We start from the raw sequence: 25985 nt of genomic DNA, 5'->3' as shown, positions 1-25985 counted from the left end.
GCTTTTCCTATCACTCACACCCACAGAGTCATGCTTTGGGAGTGGAGCGGATCTCATCCTTAGTTCTCTACGTGAACACAAGTTTTGCTGGGGCTCATTCCAGACGCTACCTTAATGGATATGTCATGATCAGTCATCTCACTACTCACAGCAAAGTGGTGTGTCGGTCCAGAAAAGCACTCTAGACCTACTAACCTATGCGCGTCGCGGAGGCAAACATCTCACCATTGTGCTACAAATCAGAGACGTTGGACCACTTTCCACGACGTCCTGCAGGCACAAAAGATCTGGCAGTTGTCTCTGACCCAGTCCAAAAGAGGGTTCGACTTTCACGAGCAGAGCGTGTGCTACTGGAGAGCTTCAATCCGCAGAGCCTGCCCAATCCCGGTGGTCAATCTGGCCGCTGAGCTGAAGCTCTTTCACCGTCGTGTAGTCGTAGACCGGTGCCAGTTCGTCTGACGCAAAAAGAAGGTGAGGAAGCCAGTTTGAGGTAAAGAGTAGCGGTGGGACACCGGACTAACTGCTTCGCCATACTTAAATCAAGTTGCGTCCCGAAGCAAGCCCGTGGTTGAGAGATCCATCGCAGTGATGAGGGCGCTGAAGCCAGCCAACGCTATAACTCTAACCAGTGCGCTGCAGAGATAGAGGGAGCGGGTGAAGGGGTGGCTGAAAAGCAGCGCTGAAGGATAGATCCGAATTGCGGAGCAGCGCGGCAGTGAGTGCACGGCGCACCACCGGCGGCCTATCTGAACAATGAAGATGCAGATGGACAGTGAGGGCGCTATGGTGCTGCACACACTCTAACTGCAACACAACAACAAGTGACAGGTGTTGGCACAGAGCTAACCAGCTAGGGCTGCAACGCACTCTGTGAACCCCGTGAGCACAGGCGAGGGATCTGTGAACACAGGGATGGAGCAACAAAGACTCTCTGTGGGCTGGCAGGGTCGAGTGAGGCAGAGGAAAGCTGCACCACAGATTCCGCCTCCAGGTGAGCTCTGAACAAAGGGTCACTGGCACCCCATGTGACCGAGCAGCTCCAGTGTTCATCCGTGGTCCCCATCTGAAGAATGCTTCTCCAGCAGCAGTGAATGATCCACTATTGTCCCCAGACCCCAGCTGGTGATCATGTATGCCATGAATTACTGCGACTACTGACGCCCTCCTCTCCCTCCCCCTACCATGGATTGCTAAGGATTCCTTCCTCGCTCGCCCACATCCCTTCTGGCCCAAACAGATCCACAGATGCACCTGTCTCCCAGGATCCCATGATGGGGGAGAGACTGCACCACTGATCCTCTGCTAGACATGGGCCCAGAGGGTGCTCAGGAACCTGCTTGACGCTGAAGCTGGATCCTGAACACTCCTCTGCTGCCCTCCAGACCCCTACTCCCTGCCCTGCACAGGCCCCCAGGGTGTGTGACACCTCCTCAGCTCACCCACCAGCCAGTCCACACAGACTGGGCACACACACCCCCAATCCCTCCCCCAACATCAACCCCCCTTCCCTGTGACTTCCTGACAGTCCCAGCTCCTACTCCCTGTACACACATGTGTGGCCAGGCGGAGCTCCAAGTGGTTCATCCTGGGACACGACGTCAAGGTGGGTGAGTGCCTGATCAATCCCCCTGGGCCAAAGAGGATCAGGAGGGTCACCCTCTCTGTCACTCTGGAACAGGACAGACATGACCGGTGGGAATGGAGGCCAAACTACAGGCGAGATTGGAGGCACCACTGCACACAGGCATACGTGCTCACCAGTGGGGAATAGGAGGACTGTGGAGAGGGTGGGGGATCTCAGCCTGGACAACACATCACGAGGATCTGACATGTCAGGAAAACACAGACACTCTGGGAGGAAAAGGCAAAGCAGGCCTACCATTTCCTCAGCTTGAGAGGATCCTTCAGTCCCAGAGGAGGATCCTTCAGTCCTTCTGCTCTGGAGCTGGCGTCCTGGCTGGGTAGGACAGGCACTGCTTGGGGTGCTCTGCACAGGGACAGGTGAGGAAGGCTCTGCAGAGAGGCGCGCCCACCTCAGGCACCAGGGCCTGCACCCAGGATGCCAGGCTTTGCACCACTGCGGATCAAGAACCAGCAGACAGACCACTTCCACAGCAGAGAACTCACCCCAACAGCAACACTTTCAGCTGACAGGAGGACTGAGACAGAGACACGCTCAGAGAGAGAGAGTCCAGGAGACTCCCAGGCACCCAGGACACCACACACCACACACACCACACACACCACACACACCACACACACACACACACACACACACACACACACACACACACACACACACACACACACACACACACACACACACACACACACACACACACACACACACACACACACACACACACACACACACACACACTGTTGTGTTGTTGTTGTGTTGTAGTGTGTGCTTGTTGGTGTACTTGTCCTGCACAGCATTGCTGCTGAGCATTGCCACTCACTGCACCCTGTGTGTATGTGACAAATAAAACATCTTGAATCTTGAATCTTGAATCTTGAGATGGCAACCTCTTTAATATCAGGAGGCTGCAAGCAACCACCAAGCTGCACAGAGTGAGGGTCCTTGAGCTGCAGTATGCAGATGACTGAGCTCTTGTGGCTCACACTCCACAAGACCTCCAGGCTGTCCTGGATGCAGCTGTGAAGGCTTACAGCAGGATGGGGCTGACCATCAACATCACCAAAACAGAGGTAGTCTGTCAGTGGAGCCCCAACATCCCACCCATCTTCAGCATCAATGATAGGCATCTGTCTGTAGTACCATCATTCAAATACCTCGGGAGTATCCTCTCTGAGGACAATAACATCGACAATGAGGTGCAGAACAGAATCAAACAAGCATCAGCTGCCTTTGGGAGACTCAGGCGCCGGGTCTTTCAAAACAAGAACTTATATCTCCATACAAAAATCTCTGTGTATCAAGCAGTTTGCATCACCACCCTCCTCTACAGTTGTGAAGCCTGGGTCACTTACAGCCGCCATGTGAAGTCCCTGGAGCATTTTCACATCCGCTGTCTCCAGCGAATGCTAGGAATCACTTGGCGTGACCGAGTGCCACGCCGAGATCCTCAGGAGAGCAGGCTGTAGGAGCATGGAGGCCACCATCACCCACTACCAGCTACGATGGCTGGGGCACGTTATAAGGATGCCCCTCAATCGGCTGCCTCACAAAGTGCTGTATGGCCAGCTCGCCCGAGGCCAGCGCTCTGCTGGAGGGCAGAAGAAGCGCTATAAAGACCAGATAAAAACAGCGCTAAAGAAATGTAAAATCAGGCCAGGGGACCTGGAGGGCGTGGCTGCTGACCGTAACACCTGGCGTCAGCTGTGCCAAGACGGGACCACAGCACTGGAGGAGGACAGGACAGCCAGGAGACAGGAAAGAAGGCATACAAGAAAAACAACCAAGGTTGCCAGTACCACCACTACTACATACGCATGTCCCACCTGCGACAAGACCTGTGGATCCAGGATAGGACTATACAGCCACCAGAAAACTCACCGCTGAAAGTCAGAAGTGGACGTCATCATCGGCCTCGATGGACAACTACAAGCAAGCAAGCGTGTGTGTGTGTGTGTGTGTGTGTGTGTGCGTGTGCGTGTGCGTGTGCATGGTCTTACTTCTCTCATCACTGGATGGCAGTTTGGCAGCTGCTTGGTCCCAGTCAAAGATGAACCTGTAGAAGCAGAGCTGGTTGTACAGGGCCTTCTCGGAGTACTGGAGAGAACACACAGACACACACAGACACACACAGACACACACAGACACACACAGAAACACACAGAAACACACAGGGATTAAATTTAGCTGCGGCACCAAAAACAATCTGATGGATATAATGTATTAAATGTGAATCAGGCTGGTCATGGCCAATAAACCACATTAAGCGCGTCAGAGTTGCATGTCAACCAGTCGCAAAAAGACCACAAATAAAAAATATGTCAGGCAGTGACATCGTAATAAAATACAGTATTAACTGCATCCGTTATGTGTCCTCTCTCTTTCTCACATGCAGTGTAGAAAACATTCAGCTAGTTTCTCATTTTTAGCCGACCGGTGTTTTCAGCAGTTAAAATGACAAACGTATATTTCGTGATTAACTTGATGGAATGCCAAAATGATATTTGGCTGTCCTCGGTTGGTGTGTTGGATGCAGTCGAGTCTTTACTCGGCCCAAGTCTGTCAAAGTAAGAGAAGCTCTATAACATCACCGAAAGTGGACTGTGTTGAGTGTTTATGTAGCGACACGACTTCCTTCTAGCCGATAGCTTCACGTCAGTTTTTAGGAACCGCATTCTCAAATATCACTCAAATTAGGACCTTCAGTTATGGAGTAGCTTATTATGGTGTGCCAGATTTAGATTCATGTCGGCGACCTATTAAAATCAACATCTGGGGACATCCAAGTATTGGATATGTATCAATCAATCAATCCATGTAAATATATTATACATACATATAATATAACCATATTAAAAATAAGGAGTTAGAGCTGAAACAATTTGTCCCGTAAACAGAAAATGCAAATGACTCGAAAATGAAAATAATCTAAAACTGCAGCCCTAAACACTCCACAATTGGGATAATAACAGAACGCTTTTTCTGTTCTTCCAATTCTGCTGACATGGTGTGAAAGCAGGATTACTCTCGTCTCAAACTCTCTTTGACCTTGTTTAACAAACAAACTCAGTTATGTCACAACGTGATGGATACAGGTAACTCATCAGCAATGCTAATGAGCAATGCTAATTAGAGATGCACCGATCAGGTTTTTGGTGCCGATCACTGAAATCAGTATCTGCCGATCACCGATAATACCGATCACCGATCACTGAAATCAGTATCTGCCAATCCGATAATACCGATCACGGTGTCGATTGAAGCATTCTATTTATTGTGTAGCATTATTGCCTAGGACTATGAGGAAATACATATATAAAGCAACTCAAACATTAAAGAAATTACAGATTTCTTTAAACATTTAGGACTTTTACTTTGAAAAATGTCCTAATTTATATATTAAAATTGTTTGATTGCTGTTGTAGAGGATTTCAGATATGTATGGAACACATCTGCATCATTCATTTCCTGGAACTCTTGGGGAAATCTATTTACAGGACTTTTTTTAACATATAAAAGTCTGACTTATTTTTATAAACTCTTCCTTGGTACAGTAAAAATGTTTTAATGTTAGCATAATTTAAGCTAAATCTCAGAAACGATCTATAAAGATACAAAATCAGTTCATTGTTTACTTGTATATGTTAGTGTTTGATTTGTCGACATCTTATTTTGATAAACGGATGTTGTTTCACGTGGTTCATTCCGCTAACTTTGCAAAACCGGATGTTGCCATTTAAATCCTTCCGCTAACTTTATCAAAACCCTCGCGCGCTCCCGATCGAATGCGTTTACCGTCAACATCAGTCTATAGGGGCTCAGACATGTGAGAGTCGGCTGAGTCGACCCAGAGATTCAACTCGGGGGACGGAGACGCCGCTCGGTGGTGAGGATCCCCTCGTGGACCTCTGACCTCTGCGGCCCTCGCCGGGCGCATCGTCTCCGTTGAGATGCGCTGCGATTGAAACGTCTGATAGTTCTCGCAGATGTTACGTCATCTGATCGGCCGTTTTGAGAACGCCGATCAAAACCGATAATGGGAATATCGGCCGATATGGATCGGCGCCGATCAGATCGGTGCATCCCTAATGCTAATATTCAATTTACTTCATGTGTGTATACGCAATTTACCAATCCCCTTCATTTTAGTCTTATAAGAGTGGATATTGGACATTAATAAACCCCCATTTACCAGTTTGAGGAACAGGGAGACTGAACGTGACGACAACACGCGCACTCGACTCACACGAGTATTCCTCCCTGCAAATATCTCCCTTCCTCTGTGTGACACAGTAGAGCAAGATAACAAATTTGCTTGCTTTGTTAATCTCCACTGCAATTAACTGGAGCCACACGACAGCCTGCCAGAGCGGGGGGGGGGGGGGGGGGGGAAGAGACGGAGAGGAAGAGCAAGACAGAGGTAGGAGCGAAAGAAGAGGAGGAACAAAAAAAGAGAGCAAAAGGGTAAAGATACAGACCGAAGTGAGAGACGGAGACAGAGAAGACGAGAGAGAGAAAGAAAAGAGGGGATCAGGCCTGAAATACCCTCCCTCATAATAGTTTGTTGTGATAAGCCATTGTGAGAGAGGCATGCGAACAGCTGAGGCTGTCAATTTGATTAGCCATTATACTGCATGTTTAATTGCAGTTATTGGCTCGTCATTTCCCCGCTACGCTGGAGAGGGCACGCTAAGCCCCGACCCCACACTGCCATCAGGTGTGCGCCGAGTGCTTTATTATTACCACCAGGAAGAATCCCTGACAATTCCTGTGTGGCAGTATCTGTGTGTGTGTGTGTGTGAGTGAAGAGAGTTTGTGTGCCCATTATGCCTGCCAACCGGCAATGTGCGTAATTGTAATTTCAGTTTTTACTGCTGTGGCGTAATCAAGTGGCAAGAGAATCTAATGCAACTCAAGGCAAGCTATGTGTAAATGTGTGTGTGTATACATGCATTTAATGGCTTTCTATGGCTGCCCACATGGCACACACAGCTGTTGAACGTTGATGCACTGCCTAGTCAAGAAACTAGCCATGCACATCCCAAAATAAAGCCTCGGTTACGGTTGCCCAGGTTGAACAAGCTCGATCGGCCCAAACACTGCGCGCCAGTTCTTCCTCTTGACAATAAAACACTCAGAACACACACAGTCACATTCAGACAATATAATGCTGATTGTGGGCGGGCCAGCCGGTGCATACTGATTGACTGACAGGTGTCAGAAAGGCGTGTCTAAAATGTTACAGGGTTGTTATTGAATTTAGAGCCCCTCAACCCCACCTCACTCTCTCTCTCTCACACACACACACACACACACACACACTGCAACACACACACACACGCCTACCTTGTCATTCAGCTCGGTGCTTTGTTCCTGAACTGACACCATTTCAATTTGCTCCACAAATCTGCAGCATTTTCAGCCTGACTGCCTAAGGAGCAAACCAGCTGTGAAATTGCCTCTCTCCCGGGAGCGCAGGGACCCCCCCCCCCACCCCGTACCCCTTTGCTCCCCCTTTCCCGACTGACTCCCCCACCCCAACACACATCCCAGGCGCATGTATGTGCACGTACATGCACACACACACACACCAAAAGGAAGAGGGGAAATTTATGTAGAGATGAAAGAGAATGGACAGGATGGAAAGAATAACGAAGAAAAAGTATGAAAAAAAGGACAAACTGATCCAAATCACAGAGCAACAGTCTAAACGGCACACACAATGAAACGAGCACTCGAGACTTCCCAAGAGTCTCAAAAACGGCGCTCTCCATCTTTTAGGGGACACGCACACACACATCCGACCTCCAAAGAACTTTTGCGTTTTACTCTCTCGCTAAAGTCCACCAGTAGAGAAGTTAATGAAAAGGTAGTCAGTCTGACAATATTTGCCACTGTTTGTTTGTGCGTCGGGAAGACTGGATAAAATCACACTGTTAATATTGGATGGAAAGTGTGCAAGCTGCTAGAAAAACCACAGCCATTAAATACCTTGACATGGATACGGCTTAGAGGAAAATATCGCAGCAACAGTGACACAAACAAGGCCTCAGCGTCTCACACTTTCTCTTCTCCAGCTGAGCTGCAAACACACGTTGTAAATACTGAAGCTACGATACCCAAGCCCATACACAACTGCAGCTGCAGAAAAAGAGATAGAGGGAGTGAGACAGGGAGGGCGGCGGAGAGAAACAAACATTTTCCCTCAGCTGTGAGGCCACACGGCTTTAAAACGCTTTTTAGATGCTATGAACGTTATTGCCGGTTGTGGTAGTCACGCCGATCAGCTTCACAAGACACCATAATGAGTCAATATATGTAAATCTTTACTAGGCAAACACGGCAGGAAACAAAGGCATTTAACTGGTGCTCTCGCCCGCAAGCCTCCAACGATTCAGCACCGGTAATTTCTCCCCATTGAAAGGCATAATTGCCTGCTATTTGAAGATATTCATGCTCAATTTTTGAAATTAATTTCAATTGGAGGGAAATGTAGAAATGTCAGCTCCAGTGAAAGGGATTTGATTTCAATTATCCTCGCTCAAAGGACTGTGATTTCCAAATACACTTAAGCAAAATTATGACAAGAATTTTTGTTAGGCAAAATTCAGTGTTTAAAGAGCGATTAGGCGATAATGGGGCAGCTTTGAGCCGGCAGTGAATGCAGCCGTCTCCCTCTGAAAGGCACTCAATTATCTCTGATTGCTCCCGCTATAATGTATCAAATAGAGATACCTGCTATTGCCGTAATTTGTGTGAAAATTAACATGCTGCAATTTCCACTAGAGGGAAAAAGGGAGCTCTAATGGGCGCCTGAGCGTACATCAATAAAACGAGGGGAGAAAAAGATAGAGACAGAAAGGGAGGGTGAGAGGAGGAGAGAAAGAGCAAGCTAAGAGAAAATGAGTGTAAGAGCTAAAGAGGGAGGGGAGGGAGAGGGAATGAAAAGAAAGGAGCAGGGGAAGAAAGCATTGAATAAAAGGGGGAAAGAAAAGGAAAGTCAGGACAGAGATTTCAGACACGGTGACAAAAAATAGCCTGTTTGAGTTAAGCATCGTGGAGAGAGAGATGAAGAGCGAAAGAGAAAGAAATTTAATTTACTGAAAATATTACAAATTGCACCTGTGCATAACTCCCCCAAATTACCAACCAATCAAGGCAGAGTGCCTATTACTCTCCCATTACATGGAGATCAGATCACGCTCTGAATCTGTGTCCAGAGAGGGAGGAGGGAGTAAAAAGGAAGAACCAGAGTGAGAGAGACGGATGGATGGAGGGAGGAGAAGAGAGAAGCAGCACCCACAGCGATGGTAAATGTACCACGATGCAACAGAGGCACGGGAACGCAGAGTCACAAACAAAACACTCGTTTACAAAAGGTCTGGCGCAAACGAGTGTTTTCAGTGTTGCATACACTAAAGAGTCAACTGTTCATCTTTCTGGCTGGCGCTGATATTAGCTCGAGTGATCCAACTAAATGCACAGAAATATGATGGAGCTTCCAACAACAACATTGAAAGACCCCTCATTGGGAAACTGTGGCTGCCTCATCTTGCCTCGTTGTTGGAGCAGACGATCTACCACCAGCTCAAACAGCCATGAATGGCCTCTTGAGTACTTTGCATAATTGGCAGCAATTTAATTTGTAAGCTGCTGGGCTATTAATCTCCAGGCACTGGCTTGATTTCGAACACTGTTACCTAATACTGAGAAGGCAGTGTTGGCCTAATACGAAGGAGAGAGTTCAGATAATAAGGGTGAGCAACACGTATTAGGGTTTAAATATCTCGCTGAAGGGCAGCAGGGCAGATGCTTGCTGTATCGTTAGGTAGCAGCTCTTGTTGTTATCACAGCATTTAAAGAGTGCCTGTATAAATATTAAAGACTAGTTCAGTTGTTAATTATTGAGATGCATTTTAAAAACATTGCAAAAATATTTTTATTTAAAAGAGGCAATAATTCATTGAACATTTAACAGCATTTCATTGATACTTTGTGCCCATTTCCAACGATGTCTTCGATCGTAAACATCATCAGTCTACTGATTTTGCGAAATAATAATGCTTTTCTCCAGTTAAATGTTTTTTAAGAGAATTTTTTCTGATGAAGGAAAGAGGGTATTGCGCAACGAACAGATGGAAATACCCTAAAGGCAAATGTGTAATTTTGGGCAAAATGAGAAGAAGAAAAAAGGACATTATTCTTATTATTCAGACCAGATGTAGCTAGAATACAATACAAGAAGAAAAAGTTTGTTGTCAAGTCTGTTCAACACAAACATAGTATTTTTAGTGAGCACTGGTGGAGAATGATAACCAAAGGGTCAATCAGGACACCACAGAAGAAGAGTCTTCTAAACTCTTGAACAAGCTGCCAACATGATTTATGTCAGTGCTTAACATTATGCTTTCTATTTTTGAAAACAGATTTTTAGTGTGTACTTTGCAGGCCATCTGTTTGTTTATTTCCACCTCACACAACAGCATCTGTAGCGGTCAGTGGGCTGCAGCACGGTGCTAACAAGACCAAGGCAGCATGCTGTCGATGAACGTCCGCCCCTCTGATGGAAAACCATCATAGTCCTGCTAAAACACAGGGAATCTATTTCATGGCTAGTTTAATTAAGTTTAGTGCTTCTAAAAAGGAGAATGAATTTGAATGGATTGGCCAACACGAAACATTGTTGATGACTTTTGCAGTAGATTATCATCATCATCCATCCGTAGAAGAACCGAAAATAAAACATGGCCCGAGAGAGTGCAGAGATCCAACCGCATTTTAAAGGAGCAGGTCAAATGAAGAGAGGCTACGGGATTTATGGGAGAGAAAGGGTGCATGAGTGAGCACAGAGTTAAATGTTTTATTCAGCTCGCAGTTTAAAGTGCCACGGCCCTCAGGCACAGCAATGGCCGCCTAAGTGGCTCCAGTGACAGCAGAAATTGGCCTTTTGGTTTACAACCTGTCGCCACAGAGCCAGACACAGCAAAGCAGCCAGATAGCGGCAGCGCACGCAAGACGAAGAAATTGACAAGAGAGTTACGGCAAGGGTTGAGACAGGAATGGTAAGAATGGGACAAAGAAAGAGAGGACAACATTTTTTTTATTGAACCTTCACGCTCAAATTGAAAAGGGAGAGTGTTTCTTTTAAATCCAGTGGTCAAGCTAACAAAGTGTTCACAAGGCGGCTACGGACACACAAACACACAGAAGCAGGAAGACAAAGGGAAGACCATTCTTATCGTCGAGTGTGTGTGTATATGTGTGTGTGTCTGGGTGGAATGTGATACTAATGAGTAAGAATGTGCAGAGAGACCTCAGCTCCATAGCACCATCACCTGGACAAAACATACAGAAATCCACATGGCGTTTAGGTGTATACATCTGAACCTCAGGCCCACCGCGCGCGATTGTCAACTTCATTCTGGCATTCGCAATTCCTTAAGCCGACCGACAAAATTAAAAGTCACGTGTGTTTAGGTGCGAATTGTGATGTTTGCGTTACCTTGGGTCTGAGGGTGGCCCTGGTGCAGGCAGGGCAGATGGGTCCGTGGCGGGAGAAGGCGATGGGCAAACGTCTGGTCCTGTTATGGCAGGCCTGGTCTTCACACACCAACCAGCCCTACAAGAGACACCGCACACCAATTACTTTCAACAACTGGGAAACTTTAGTCGAGGTGTTAGTTCAAGTTATATTCTAAGCAACGGCCGTAAACATTCTCCGGTGGCAGCTTCCCTAAATGTGAGGATTTACCATTTATAGATAAAAGTAGTCGGAGTGAGAAAAAGAGGGGTTGAAGAATAAAAACAACCGCATGAGACAAATGAAGACGGAAGGAAAAGAACTGAGGTTTACATCTGACTTTACATCCCACCCTGCTCTCTCTCTCTTTACATTTGAATGCATCTTCAGCTGCCGTGTGTCAGGGTTATGCTCTGCGAGTACTTGTCAGACAGGCAGAGCAGTGGACAGGCAAAACGGCAGTAGTTAGGACCACCTGGGGTGAGGTAGTGACCCTGGGCAGGTGCTGTGGTCTAACCCTCTCAATCTCTCCATATTCTTCTAGACCCCTGCACCCCCTCTGCTTCTTATGCCCTGTCATTACTAAGGGGGTTTAAAGGGGAGGGGGTTAATGCCCAACTAATGACAGAGCATAAGACCCACCGCCATCAACGCCTTTGCTTCTCCCCCCATCTATCTATCCAGCCATCCTTCCTTCCATTCACTCAAAATAAACCCCCTACAAACCACTGCACCTGTCTTTCTAGCCGTGTCCCCCTCATACAAACAGGCATGCAGTGGTTCTTGAGAGATATATATATATTTATATATATATTTGGCATTGTCTAGTCTCCTCATCAATTGTGAGCAGGAGCAGCAGCTAAGAAGCGTTTTCTTTCCTCTACAGCTCACTCTACAGTATATTTAGGCCCTTTCCACTGTGCAGAGACCTCAATAAACTTCCACGGCAAGAACCAAACAGAACAAACAGGCTGATTAAAAAGACGGGTTTCCTGATTTGGCTGTGACTGTTTGAAGTTGGGTTGGGCTATAAATAAATATTATATTTGTCTTTCTGTGGACTCATATAGTGATGAAATCATACATCACGATCTACAATAACATTGTTTAAATTGATTATCAGCACATAGTAACTTAATTGGCTCAGAAAATCTGAATTGATTAGAATTTTGCTTTTGGAAAAAAACATTTTTAGTTAACTCAAACTGTTGTCTTCATCAGACTACTGAGGATTTATATAAACATCGTCCAGGTATGGCTGAAAGAAACTACTGGATATATATATATATACACACACATCCATATATATATACATACATACACACATATATACATATACATACAGTGGGTACGGAAAGTATTCAGACCACTTTACATTTTTCACTTTTTGTTTCATTGCACCCATCTGCTAAAATCCCCAAAAGTTAATTTTATTTCTCATTAATCTACACTCAGCACCCCATCTTGACAGAAAAAACCCGAAAATGTATTAAAAAAGAAAAACTGAAATATCACATGGTCATAAGTAGTGTAGGTTTGACATTATGTTCATTGTCATTGCCATAAATTGTTGCTTTTCTTTCGTTAACTACAGTATAAGTTATTCCAGGATTTGTATTCATTGTGTTGCATTCACACGAAACTGATGTCGTTTTTCCAGGACTTTGATTACCACCAGTTTGACCTTCCAGATGCATTTGACTTCAAAGCTCTTGTGTCCACGTGATTACAAACAGATGATCTTCTCCCGATGTTTCTTAGGTACTTCTAAACAATGTGCGGCACTAGTGATGACTTAATTGTGCCAGGTATATTCCTTGCAATCAATATTTTGGGTGTTGTATTTGATTTTTTGAGCGCTTTGTAAAGACTTTACTTTTGAACTCATGAACACTCCTTCCTTGGAAATGAAGGGTAAATACATAGACACAACATTCATAACGAATCTGGTAAAGTACAGAGCGATCTACCCAGTCGACAGACCCATGACAAGATGACCAGAGAAGCCTGGTACCCACAAAGGCTCCTAAGATGGAACAAAATCCACATTCAGCTCCCCTTTAGGCTTTGTGATGGGGAAAGAATTACTTCCAGACCCCAGAAACGTGGCTGAAAGACGACATTACCATTGTTCCAATAATATGGGAGCACTTTGCACGACTGGCTAATGGTATGAAGTAAGTATACCCATCATTTATACAAACTCAGAACAACCTGTACATTATGTTTTCTTATTATGCAACAGGAAATAAGACTACAAGGGCAGAGGGAGTGCTTCATGCAGACCACACACACACACACACCTCTAACTGAAAACCAAACACAGGTCTCAAATCAATTACTAAGTCCCAGAGTTTACAGCCTTACCCACAAACCCATGCTCCAGGACTAATTATCTAAACACCTCTGGCGCTCTCGTACAAAGAGCTGCGCATCATGGGAAATGAGACGGCTTCGCTGTCTCTGATAAAGACATGTGCTGGACAATGGTGTGTGGAGGTGGGAGATAAGGAGTATGAGGGTGTGATTTTCAATGGGCGGCTGTTTGATCTCTGCCTTTTTTGTGCGTGTTTCTTATGACACAAGCCTTGGCACACACTGCTGTTCCCATGGGACTCACAAGAGAAATGAACACACAGTGTTCAGTGTGAGCACAAACATATTAATTGTTTCCCATTTATGCACATTAGAATTATTTAATAAGACACACATCGAAGACTCAAGCGCCCAGGACGGAAAGAAGAAAATGCCCTCGTGCTCTGGTAATGTCACACACACACACACACACGCACGCACACGTGAGATTAAGTGCAGCAGTCCGGTTTTAGCCACAAAGAAACGACTAAAAACCAAGAGCGCATGAGGACCGAGGCAGGGGAGAACAATATAATTGAGGCATTTCGCCAAAGCGAGGGTGTGTGTGTATGTGTGTGGGGGGTATAAAGGCTTATAATTGCATAATTACTACAATGGATACCTGACACACTGAAAGCAGACGTCAAATGAGTTCTACATAATTTAACCAAATAGAGGCAAGACCAGGCCACGACAGGGCCAATATCGAAATATACCCTCTCTCTACTTCCAAAACCACTCGCTCCGGTACAGTCACACATGTTGTGGTCGGATGCCTCAAAGATTTTAGTTATTCGTCTCTTTTGATGAATCAATGATCTTTGAAAAGGGTTCTGCAGTCTGGGTGGTTTTGAACCTGATTGACAGCTTAGTACTGAAGCGATTGGTCTATAGATCAGCTAGTTACTCAAAACTAATTCACAACTATGATCCTATGAATATCTTGGCCATATAATCTTGAAGACATTGCATTTGGATACGGGTATTTTTTTCACAATTTCTTATTAATTGATAAGCAGATTCATTAATAAGGAAAATGGTTGTTAGTTGCAGCTCGAATCTGAAGCGTCTTTTCTCCATGTATCTTTTCTGAAAGGTCACGTACGGTTTATCAGCGCTGCAAACTAAATAATTATTTTAATTATTGATTACTATGCTAAAAGTTCTCAATTAACAGTCCAAAAGCCCAAAATATCAAATAAAAAATAATGTAAGCACAACAAAGGCTGCAAATCGTCACATTTCAGAATCTGCAACAATCAAATGCTGCCATTTTACTTGAAGAATGACTTAAACGATTAATCGATTTTAAAACAGCTCACTGATTAATGTTCTTTTAAATGTTCAAATGATTGACTAATCTTCGCAGTTTGGTTGAGGACATCACGTTTGGCAATGAAAAAAATGTAATGGGCATTTTCTTTAAAGACTTAGTCAACAGGTATTGTTAATTTAGTCCATAATGTTAAAAAAAATATTTAGAAATGCGTTTTCCGAAAACTCAAAGGGACGTCTTCAAATCTCTAGCTGTGTGCAACCAAAAGTACAAAAAAATTAACTTTACTCTCATCGAAGAAAAAAAGTGTATTCACATTTAAGAAGAGAAGATTATTGTTTTGTTAATCTACTACTAATCTAATAATTGACTAATTGTTCCAGATCGATTGTTTTCTTCAGAAAATATTCACACAATAAGAGTAATGTGGATATAATGATAATAGAACAGCAGGTAAACAGTCTGGTTAGAAAATGACATCACTTTACTATCGTGCATCCTTAAAAAGCAAGAAAAATCATCACAATGTCATATAAAGATGCCCAAAATCTAGGACTGTCTATCCTCATGACCCTATATCGACATTATATGGAAACGTCACCTAGAATTAGTTTTTGCATATTTTACTTTCCCAGAAGTTAAAAGTAAAGTGATGCTTTTGCGTGATTCCTCGTGCAAAAAACTGTTGATTAAATCAACCAATGGATGGTTAGTCGACTTTCAATGTCTTTGGTCGAGCAGTCAACACATCCAGCTCTATAGCACACACACACACACACACACACACACACACACACACACGCACACACAGAGAATAGAGCTCAAACGGTTCCACTTTGTACCTCCTCCGCTTAATCAAAGCTTCTCTATTCAGCAATTTGACCTTTTGTTCAAAACAGGATTATCACCTTCTCTGGTCTTCATTCACCCTTTCTCTCTCTCTCCCCCTTTCTACTCTTGCCCCTCAGCCCGTTTCCAGGGGCGACCCGCATGACGAGGGTAATTGCAATAATTTGTTAAATGCCATGGCAACGGTGGTTAGATGGGAGGAGTTACCAAAAAAAGAGAAAAAGAATTGGGTGGTTCAGGAAACGAGCAAATCTCTCTTTTTGCCAAGAACAGCGAGACGAAAGGAGGAAAGGATGACAACAGAGTGTGTGTGTGTGTGTGTGTGTGTGTGTGTGTGTGCGCGCGCATAAGTGAAGATTGAACAAGTGTTTGCCCATTCTCAGGGGGATGGTTTATTGATAATAGTGGGGAAGTGGGGGTGGGGGGTGCAGGAGGTAATTTCACTAATGATTAATGTCTCTGTGGTCCTAGCTTAGGACACAAACACACATGCACGTATACTCTTGTACACACACACATTTTACACACACAGAGGTGCAGAGCTTTCACACTATCTGGCCAGACAAACAGCTCTATTTGAACTCTCCCTCGGCCTGAAAGGAATCCTTAATTACACAATATTACCCCTCTTCATTGCCCCGCTGTGTGCCGTGTCCGCTGCTGTTCAGCCTCCAGTGGTGTGTCTGTGTGCGAGTGTGTTGCTGTGTGAGGTGTAAGTATTCAGTGGTAGCAGCTGTTTCACACATCGTGACAAAGGGGATGGGGGGGGGCTCGCTCCCCGCACATTCACCAAACTAATTGATTTCTGTTCAGCACTGTGGGAGAGTTACCCCCACATACACATACACACTTTTACAGACAGCCAGCGCATTCCACTCACTCAAGACGAAGGTGTTAGAAGCTACCGGGAAAGAGAGCGAGAGAGGGAGAGACCCCTACGAAGACAACACAGGCATCCAGTTTACTTCCCTCAGGCTGCTCCTCGCAGAGTACAGAGACAACAGGCCCTGTACACGGGTTAAATGGAGTCCCAGAATTTTCTAGCATCAAAACAACAATATGCAACATCCGGCACACACATGCAAAGACCATGTCCAGGGTTTCCTAAAGCGTTTCATATCTGAAGAGGGCTTCAAACTTCAGCCAACAACCTAAAGGACATTAACCTTCACCATGGCGAGTTCACCCAACGAGCTTAATGATCTACAGCCATGTCAGCAGCTCTGTCTGCAGGCTGTTCTCTGACACAGCCGTGCTTTGGGCTGAACGCTATAGTTAGCATGCTAACATTGAGCGGATCATTTGTTCGGTGATCACCACTTTAGTTTTGATACCATTTGCTATTGCTAAGGATGTCTTGTGCAGGTATTCGGTCATTAATGCATTGGCTAAGTATGAGTGATGTTGGCAAAAGTTCTGGCCAGGTGGTAGCAGTTCTCTGACACACACACAAGTATTGATGAGGAAGCACTGTTCCAACACTGACCAGGGTGTAAGAGCCAAATGTTGTTCGGGTACATGTATGTCTTATGTATAAACTGGGTGGCGCTGTTGAGGATATTTTTGTACAAATATATTAATCAAGAGGTAATTGGCGACGGCAGGTGTTTTGACCCCGGAACCGGAAAGGGTTTTGACCGTATCCCGGTGAGCTTGTTGTTTGTTTTCATACCGGACTTCACATCATTAAATCGTTTCTATAACATTCAACGTGTTGGAGGCAATTGTCGGGATCGAACAGCAAACAGCAGAAGACCAGAGCGCGTCAAGCCATCTAGCCAGAGCAAAACAAAATGCCTCAGTAGCCCAAGTACAGGACAGGGCTCCTTTAACAATGGTAAATTGGTCAGAAACAACCAATCAACCAGAATGTTGAACATTATATAGATTACAATTTTTAAGTACTTCGTGACCCAATGTATCAGAATCGTTAGTGAAATCTGGATATTTTTCGCCAGACAAAAGTCTAGAAGATCTCCACATTGTCGTTAAGATTTAACAATGAGCAAACAATTAGAAAAGATACATAGAGGCGGCATGTCATCATTGGTATGACATTGCTGAATGCAAGGATACTCAACGTATATTTGATCTTGTGGCCGTGCGCACATCTGAACCCGTTTCTGGCTTAATGTTCTTCTATCTAAAGATCTGAAGAGTAAAGTGTGAAGTCATTGATCCATATTTTCACAATTTGCAAGTTTAATAATTGACCCCGTAAAGCTTATAATCCAGCATCGTATGTGTTCTTTCAAGCCAAGAGTAGCCCCGTATTATTGAACAAAATCCGCCTGATCTTCAAAGTCAAACACACTTGATGTGTTGTATTTTTACTTCCTGCTGTATCGCCAATGATTCAGTTCTCCCAGATGTATCATTTAAATTTCACCTTGTAACTGTAACAGAAAACTGACAAAGTGCGCATGTTAAATTTGGTATTCAAAGTAAAAATGGCCATTTAAGTATTTTCTCAGATCATGCTCCTTCAAATCTTTCTGGTGCTCTTTTCATTCTGCCAGCATAATGTGCTCTTTGGCTGAAAATGTCAGCGCAGTGCCCTGCTGAGGTTTTCATCAGCTCCCGTTCAGAATCTTTCTGATGGCTTCTCTTATCATTACTGAATCAGTTAAATCCCACATTGTGTTAAATACTGTCCAACCCTTCCATAAACACTTAGTGGAAGGTCAATTTCCACAAGACGCTTTTTCTCTGAACACTTATGCTTGAATTATGTTCACCGAAGCATTCATTTAAATTCTTTAGGAAAGTTTTGATTTACAGCGGCACGCAAACAACCACAATGCATTGCAATGCAAATAGTTTAAAAGTAGAGTTTTTGGACCAATGATTTACATTTAATGTATATTTGTTATCAATTGAAGCATCTGCTCTGAATACATTTGTGTTTGTAAATAAAATGCAAGTTCCTTCAGAGAAAAAGTTTTTTTTTTTTAAAGAGGGGCATAAATGGCTGGCCAGCTGTGCTCGTCTAACAAGTTGCAACATTAAACACTGAATAAAAAAGTCCATTTGTGGCCCTGCAGGTGGTAAAGTACATACAGGAATGTGTGTGTGCTTGTGTTTTTGAGTGTGTGTAAAGCACAGTTGTATTGCCAACTGGCCCACGAACAGAAATACTCACAGAGTAATACGTTTTGATATGACGACGGATGTCATGGAGCAGTTTGTTGCTGATGTTGACAGGGTAGTCGGTGAGTTGGCTCCCACAGGAGACATGACAGCATCGCAACAAGCTGGGCTCCAAATTTAATCCCTGAAAAGGAGAAACTGTGTCACGACATCAGATCGATTCATATATGCACAATATCAGATGAAGTTATCGAAAGAAATACATTCTTCAGCCCTGTTCAAAATACTTGAATGGAAACGGGTGACGGTAACGTTGCCTACAATCCATTCTGACAGCTCACACAAACACTGAGGATGGTTTCAACCTTCTGCTCTTAAATGGGGTTAAAAGTGCTGAATGCTAGGAATGTCTGCACAATGCTGCATTCAGGTGCAGCTGAAGAATTGGAGAAAAAGAAAAGTGTCAGTCACATTAAGTCAGGGGTGTCCAAACTTTTTGCAACGAGGGCCAATTGTGATAAAGTAAAGATGCCCGGGGGCCAATAGTTCCTTTAGACATTTTTTAAACCACAAAAGTTACATGAAAATACACTGTTATAAAACAATTTATTTTTACTGTCACAATTACTTTTATTTTTTAAATGACAATGTAACCACATATAATATAACCAAGTCTGCCTTTCATTCAGTCAGATAACAATGAAAACGCTGTATATAGAATACCGTACATTTCTATGAGTTACATAACGTTGCTTAATGAACATTTTAAACAGGAGTTATAAGTAATGCAAAGTGGTCTGTTATCATTACACTTAAAAACTAATTAATTTTGCCCTCATCTTTTACTAGATCTTTTCAGAAAAGCAATAGTTTGTCACATCTACAGGTTTTTCACTGTTAATGACATGTTACCGTTCAACACACTTCACATTTAGCTGATTGTGGCAGCAATCAACCTGTTTTGCACTGAATACCTTTTCAAGATAATATCAATAAAGTGCAACCTGTGAAAAATTAAACAAAATAAGATCAAATATTTGGGCATAAAGAGTTTTACTGAGTGTTAGTTACACTGCATATCTTTTCAAAATAACAATAACGCGCAACCTTTGAAAAACAAAACCAGTGCAGATATGTGTGAGTCATCCCGTTTTACTCTATGTGTGATAAAATGGGCTTTCTAGGACACCTCTTTTTAAAACGGGGTTGCAGCCACTCTCAATACAGCTCAATGTTGAGCTCTTGTTTTGAAGGGCAACAGCTGGAACGCTGAGGTAACACCTGGCAAGTCGCCAAGAATCTCGTCTGTCGCGCATGCGCAGCGTAACCGGTTAACGCTGTAACGACACGTTTACACGAAAGTAGGTGACAGGCATTTCGCTCTTTATTTATGAATGACTTAGTTTTATGTCCGTGTAGTTTGTAATACGTGAAGTTCTCAAACAAGGTCTTGAAATAAAAGAATCTGCATCCCCCTCGCGCCCCACCGCGTCTCTTGAACCTGGAGCAAAGAGCGACTCCGAGACGACTTGTCTACACCACCGTGGGAACGCAGAGGTGTCGGTTTGCTGTTCCCGCGACATATTGGACCTCTCTGCCGGCTGGTTGGAGCGCGCTCACCTGTCTGTGCGCATGGGGGCGGAGCTCCGCCGCGATACCGAGAGCCAGGAGAAGTGTGAACGCCACCCCGTAGAGACAGAAATGACATGCCGCTGTGTCGATACGATCAATAACAGACGACCGTTTAGTTAATAAAGCAACCTGACATTACTTCTGTGGTAACCTGGAGCGAGAGAGAACATTTCAGTGGGGCGGACCCCCACCCTGTTCTCATTCAAGATTCAAGATTCAAGATTCAAGATGTTTTATTTGTACATGGGAGGGGAAACACTAGTAATTCCCACCGCTCCTGAACGCCGCCCTCACTGTCAACTTTTGTCCTTTTTTTTGCCGTCGCCATGGCAAATAGGTTTGGAGAAGGGCTCACGCCACGCAGAGCCAGAAACATGAGAGGAGGAATTACGTCTTTCAAGTTTTTATGATTTATTTATTCTGACAGATCTGGCGGGCCAGAAATAACACATTATATGACCGATGTCACGGGCCGTATGAAATCTGCCGGACTTTGGACACCCCTGCATTATGTAGTAGCTTAGTGAAGAGTCAATTGCTTTGCATTATATGTTCTCCCTGTAATCAAACCGCACTGGGGTTCTCTTGGAAACAAGCCGAGACCACCTCACAAGTATTTTTGACTTGACTTTTTGACTGGTTGTTGATGTCAAGAAACACAGGAGTACGATTACCGTGTCGACAACTGCACCAGGGGTCGAACAGCAAGAGTTCAATGAAAATGGGGTGACTGTTTGCTTGTCAGAGCGCCCCTAGAAACCCCCAAAAATATAATTTTGGTACTTAATCTCAGAAATAGTTGCCCAGGTTTGGGTTATTGCTTCAAGTACATTCCTACGGGATCATGTTTCCTGTCATAGCAGCTAGCATGTCGCAAACGTTTGCCAAAATTGAAATGATCTGCTAGAAAAACTCAGCCCATATTTTGTATGTTGTTTCTCACTGAAATGCATCTTGGGAGTTGTAGTTAATGTCTCACATTCTATAAACAGGTTGTACCTTTGAATTTCCATCAAAGAGACAGCTATTTTCTAACACAGTTTAACTTCTGCCCGTCCAAGCTGTGATATCTTTCTCCACGTAAATGTAATTTGCATTACATCAAAAGGCTTTCAGAAGATATTCCAGCTATACCAGCTATTAGAGGGAAATAATCATTTTTACACGTAATGCAATACCTACAGTCTCCCTCCCACCAGATTTTATGAATGTATTGTCGTGTGCATACATATATGCATGCATGCACAGGGATTCATGACAGCTAAGCAGTTTTGTAACATAGCAACTTGGCCATTACCTTTAAACCTCTACAAAAGAACCCATCAGAGGCATTGAAAGGCTTTCAGCACCCCCGAGTCCAATACATTCTTACATTATTGTAGCCTGAAGAAAGCAGGTCACCCTGACCTCTATAACACTTTACTGCAAGGCCTATAGTAAATGCAATAAAGAAAATGCAAATTAAATATGACAGCTTTTAACACTAGCACCTCTAAACTTGAACCATGCCACAAGTATGCATGTAGCACTCCCCCACACAGATTTTTTTGTTGGCCTACATCTTCTTTTTACCAAACAAAACCCCTGCCAGTTCAAGTCAATCAACTCATTTGACTCCCTTAATATGCAGCTACACACATTAACCCGCTCCATCTTGGTCTCTCCGCCTCTTCTTTATGTTTCCCCCCCTGTCTGCTCTGGATGAAAGCAGCCTCCCTTCTCCTTCTTCTTCTCCTCCCCTCCACCTCTTCTTTTATCTCACTTGTTTCATTCCAAACTTCATTTTGATAACAGGAATCTCCCTCCTCAGACAAGTTGAATGTATAAAAAAAAATCATACAACACTCCTCACTTGCCAGTAAATTTATGGCTGCGAAATGAAATGTTAATATGAAAACAACCAAAGCATTTTGTTGCGTTTGTGTGAGTCTTCTGAGAGAAGAGGATTGTATCTCTAAACACACATCACTCCTCCAAGTATCGTCTACAACCCCAAACAAATGTCATCTTTAACACTGCATATCTGGGCAATAATTAGCTCTCTACAAACATGTATAATAATTGTATTAACATGCATCTACCCGTACCGTTTTTATCCACGTCTTGGCCTCATGCTCTATCAAAACTCTGGGAAACCCCCGCTGTTCCATCCAGCTTTATCTCCCTCCATACTTCATCCTTCATCCTTTCATCCCCCTCTACCCGCTACCCTCATCAAACAACTTTCCTCCTCTGTCTGTCCTCCATCATCCATCACGCCGCCTCCTACCATCTCCAGCTCTGTGTCAGTGGTGGAGTCAAGGCCTTTCTGTCCTCCCCTCTCACTGAGCTGTTAGACCATGTTCCCTACCCTAATTAACTTACTGTCTTATCAGTTTCTCTGTGTGCATGCATGCCAGACTCTGACGCATGTTGGAAAATTAACCAGTAATCAGACAAATCCGGGGAAGTTTAGCCTGAAGTTGGGATTTAATACGGCAAACTTCCTAATGACATATTTGACTGTTTAAACAACAAAAGTAGGAAGTTGTTTTTCCCCTCCCTTTTCCATGTGCATTGACTACCGATTTTCTTGTATATTTTATGTGCGACTGTGTATGCCTCTCAGTAAAACATACCAGTGTGTCTGCTGAAGTGTGTAAATATGTCAACCTTTATGGAGTGTGTGTATAATACTCTTAATTTAATGCAAGTTATCTCTCCCAGCAGAGGACAGAGGGTTGTCAGTTTTATTAGTTTCTTTCAGATGAGAAAAGGCTGTGTGCCCTGCTCCTCATTAGAAGCTGATAACACACACACACGACCTTGGTCTGACAAATGATAGGAGATCAGTGTGTGTGTGTGTGTGTGTGTGTGTGTGTGTTCATGTTCGCTCATAGGGCAGCAGGGGTTATGGAAAGGCTTTTCAAGTTGTGGAGTCCAAACTATGCCAATGAAAACAGAGTCTGTGTTGGAGCCAGGCAGCTGTCTAAAAATACAGACAGACACAATATGGAGGATGACTAAAGCATGAGTCCTTCATAGGAAGTTTGACTGAAATGCCTTTGAAAACACTATTCTTCTCCATCCCCAGAGTCTTCAATCACGGTCTGTGAAACGTATCGTTAGTGATAAAATACTTACATTACACCACTTATGCAGAAAATCTACTTTGAAGTCAAGTTTAAAAAATAAATGTTCTAAAGTTTGAGAGTCCATATACATTTTCACAACTGTTTTAATTAGTGCTGTGAAAAATAACGCGTTATGATTAAATTACAGGATTAATTAGCTAATTTTTTTTACCGCATTTAACGCATGCGCAGAATGAGCTTCCAATACGTCTGTTGTTGGTCGTCTCTAACCAGCAGCATGTCATTTTGTCTCTACGTGTCGCGTTAACACTACTCCGATCTCCGTCTCGCGCGCCGCAGAGCTCTGATGCCTGCGTGCGCATCGGGAGGAAAAAAAGTCACTTGCACCCCCCCCCCCTCCGTCAACAACTCTTCTCGGCCGCGATGCGCGCACACTGGTGAGCAAGTTATGTGCATCCCTGTGTATAAATGTATATATCCGTCTTTTGTCATAAATCTTTATGTTCTCACAAAAATATACCGAGAATATCAGCAATATGTGATTAATCATGATAAATCCACAGAAACCTGTGATTAATTTGATTAAAATTTGTAATCGTTTCACAGCCCTAGTTTTAATGTGGTATGTCTTGCTCCATGGCCACAGTGCATGAGGACTTCTACTCACAGCTCCTTCAAAGACGCTGTCGTATACGTTGTCAGTGCCACATTGAGGGCAGGTGAAGGTGAACCTCTCACAGTCTTTATAGCGCTCTTCGTCGGTCAGCTGGACCGGCGCTCCCAGCATGCCATCAGCTTCTTCCTCCCTCTGGTACTGCTGGTGAGCCCGGAAATGACTCGGGTCCAGACCTGGTATGGACAAAATAATATTCTGGGTTACACCAGATGGTTTCATCCTGTCGCATTTACAAACAGACGGGCAGAGCAGACAAAATACTCTGGAATTTTCCATTCAAACCATTTCATTAAATGACTATTAGACAACAATGAAATATCAATTTGTTTACTTTTATTAGGCTGTTCTAATATTAGGTGTGACATCTTTTCTATCTTTGGCTGCCTCAGCTGTCACCAGACTATAAAACCAGAATTAGGACTAATGCTAACACATACATAAAGAGAGATTAGTACTATCACTCAAAGTAAGCTGTGCACCAGAAATACCACATGGTCATTGTTTATTTATATAATAGTATGTCTGTAACCTGCAAATTAATAATTAAAATCACAATAAGAATCGTTATGCATGCTGGCGTCAGTAACAACGATAAACATTTAACACGGTACATTTTTATTAAATACTTTCATTGACGATTTCTTTTCTAAATAATTGGGCTATTTGTCATATTTTCAAGGCTTAAGGAAACCTGAAATTCCTCAAATCCTAATTTAACATCAGAGTGGTTTCGGCCACCCACTCTCAATAACACTGAAGTCTTCAGTCGGTAACTTACCCAGCCACGTGGCGACGAGCACGCCGTCGATGCCCTCAATGGGGTCACAGATGCGGGACACCACAGGGTGGACCTGCTGGGCAAGGTAGTACTGAGTGTCCACACTGAGACCCTCCTGCTTCTGGAGCTGCTCTTGAGCATAGGCCCTCTGACTGGCTGCCAGCGTGGAGCCGTCCTAGAGAATAAAGAAAAGACATACATATATACACACACATATATAGTACTATATACTATTATGTCCACAAAAAATATTTCTTTGGATATTCTTGCATTGGTATGGATCACTCCATGATGTTCAGTGTATTCTGGGATTTTAAAGATTAGGTGTTGAAATGCAGGTATAAAAACCATGAATTGACGAGTGGACCAATGTCTCAAGAGACGATATCTCTGTTTCTCTCCTATACTCCTACACACCTTGCAGATGATGTAAGACACTGTATCTCCAGATTTGACCCGGCGACCACCCTGGGAGTTGATCCATAGAGCCACATGGACGTGAGGGAGGCTCTTCTTATCTGGATAGTCCTGAGGATCTTTGGTCAGAGCCTGGAGGGAAGCGCACGACAGCAGCAATGAAGAGAAAGGTCTGCCTGGGGGGATTCGTGGAGGTAATCGTTCTGATTGATTACAAACATGCATCAATTTGCGGAACATGCGTTGGTGCATCACAATGTTGGCTGTAGCCGGGCAAAAACCTGCATTCTCTCAAAGAACAAGCTGCAGCAAAAATACCTCACCCATGATCCTCTTATGAAAAAACATAAAAACAATGTAGTGCTGTGTAAATTCTGCAAATTGAAAATGTCTCCAACTCTTCCTAAAGTGAAAGCCAGCAGTGGGAGCAAGACAGCGCTGTGTCCCGTTTACTTATTGTCCCCACCAAAGCACGACATACTCGGATTATCACCATGCTTCATCTTACATTGGTATTCGGCTCTTTTATGATTCCAGTTTACTTTGACGGTTAAGTATTAGTGAGGAAATAGCTTCCAAATAGTCAGATACAGTCTGGGACTGTTGTTACAATCCCTAAATTGCTTCAATCATTTCCGTTGCCTCAAACTGATGCAAAAATAAATTTGCTTGTCATTAT

At 43.8% G+C, this 25985-nt stretch overlaps 1 protein-coding gene across 3 annotated transcripts in view; it reads right to left on the bottom strand.

Annotated features, from left to right (window-relative positions):
* The window catches only part of pola1 (polymerase (DNA directed), alpha 1), a 76293-nt gene that overhangs the window by 12499 nt on the left and 37809 nt on the right, over positions 1 to 25985 (bottom strand). For 2 of the 3 annotated variants that reach the window (XM_056433518.1, XM_056433519.1), the window contains 6 exons: positions 25307 to 25438; positions 24890 to 25064; positions 24103 to 24284; positions 18782 to 18913; positions 11142 to 11258; positions 3640 to 3736 (listed from right to left, as the gene is read on the bottom strand). In XM_056433518.1, the coding sequence (XP_056289493.1) occupies positions 3640 to 3736; positions 11142 to 11258; positions 18782 to 18913; positions 24103 to 24284; positions 24890 to 25064; positions 25307 to 25438 (835 nt within the window). The remainder of the gene's footprint in view (positions 1 to 3639; positions 3737 to 11141; positions 11259 to 18781; positions 18914 to 24102; positions 24285 to 24889; positions 25065 to 25306; positions 25439 to 25985) is intronic. The other variant, XM_056433520.1, reaches the window with a different exon arrangement.

Source organism: Pseudoliparis swirei, chromosome 16 (genome assembly GCF_029220125.1).
Source record: "Pseudoliparis swirei isolate HS2019 ecotype Mariana Trench chromosome 16, NWPU_hadal_v1, whole genome shotgun sequence".
NCBI classification, from domain to species: Eukaryota; Metazoa; Chordata; class Actinopteri; order Perciformes; family Liparidae; genus Pseudoliparis; species Pseudoliparis swirei.
Note: the sequence above shows the minus strand (reverse complement) of the source record. Positions and strands in the feature narration are given on the sequence as shown.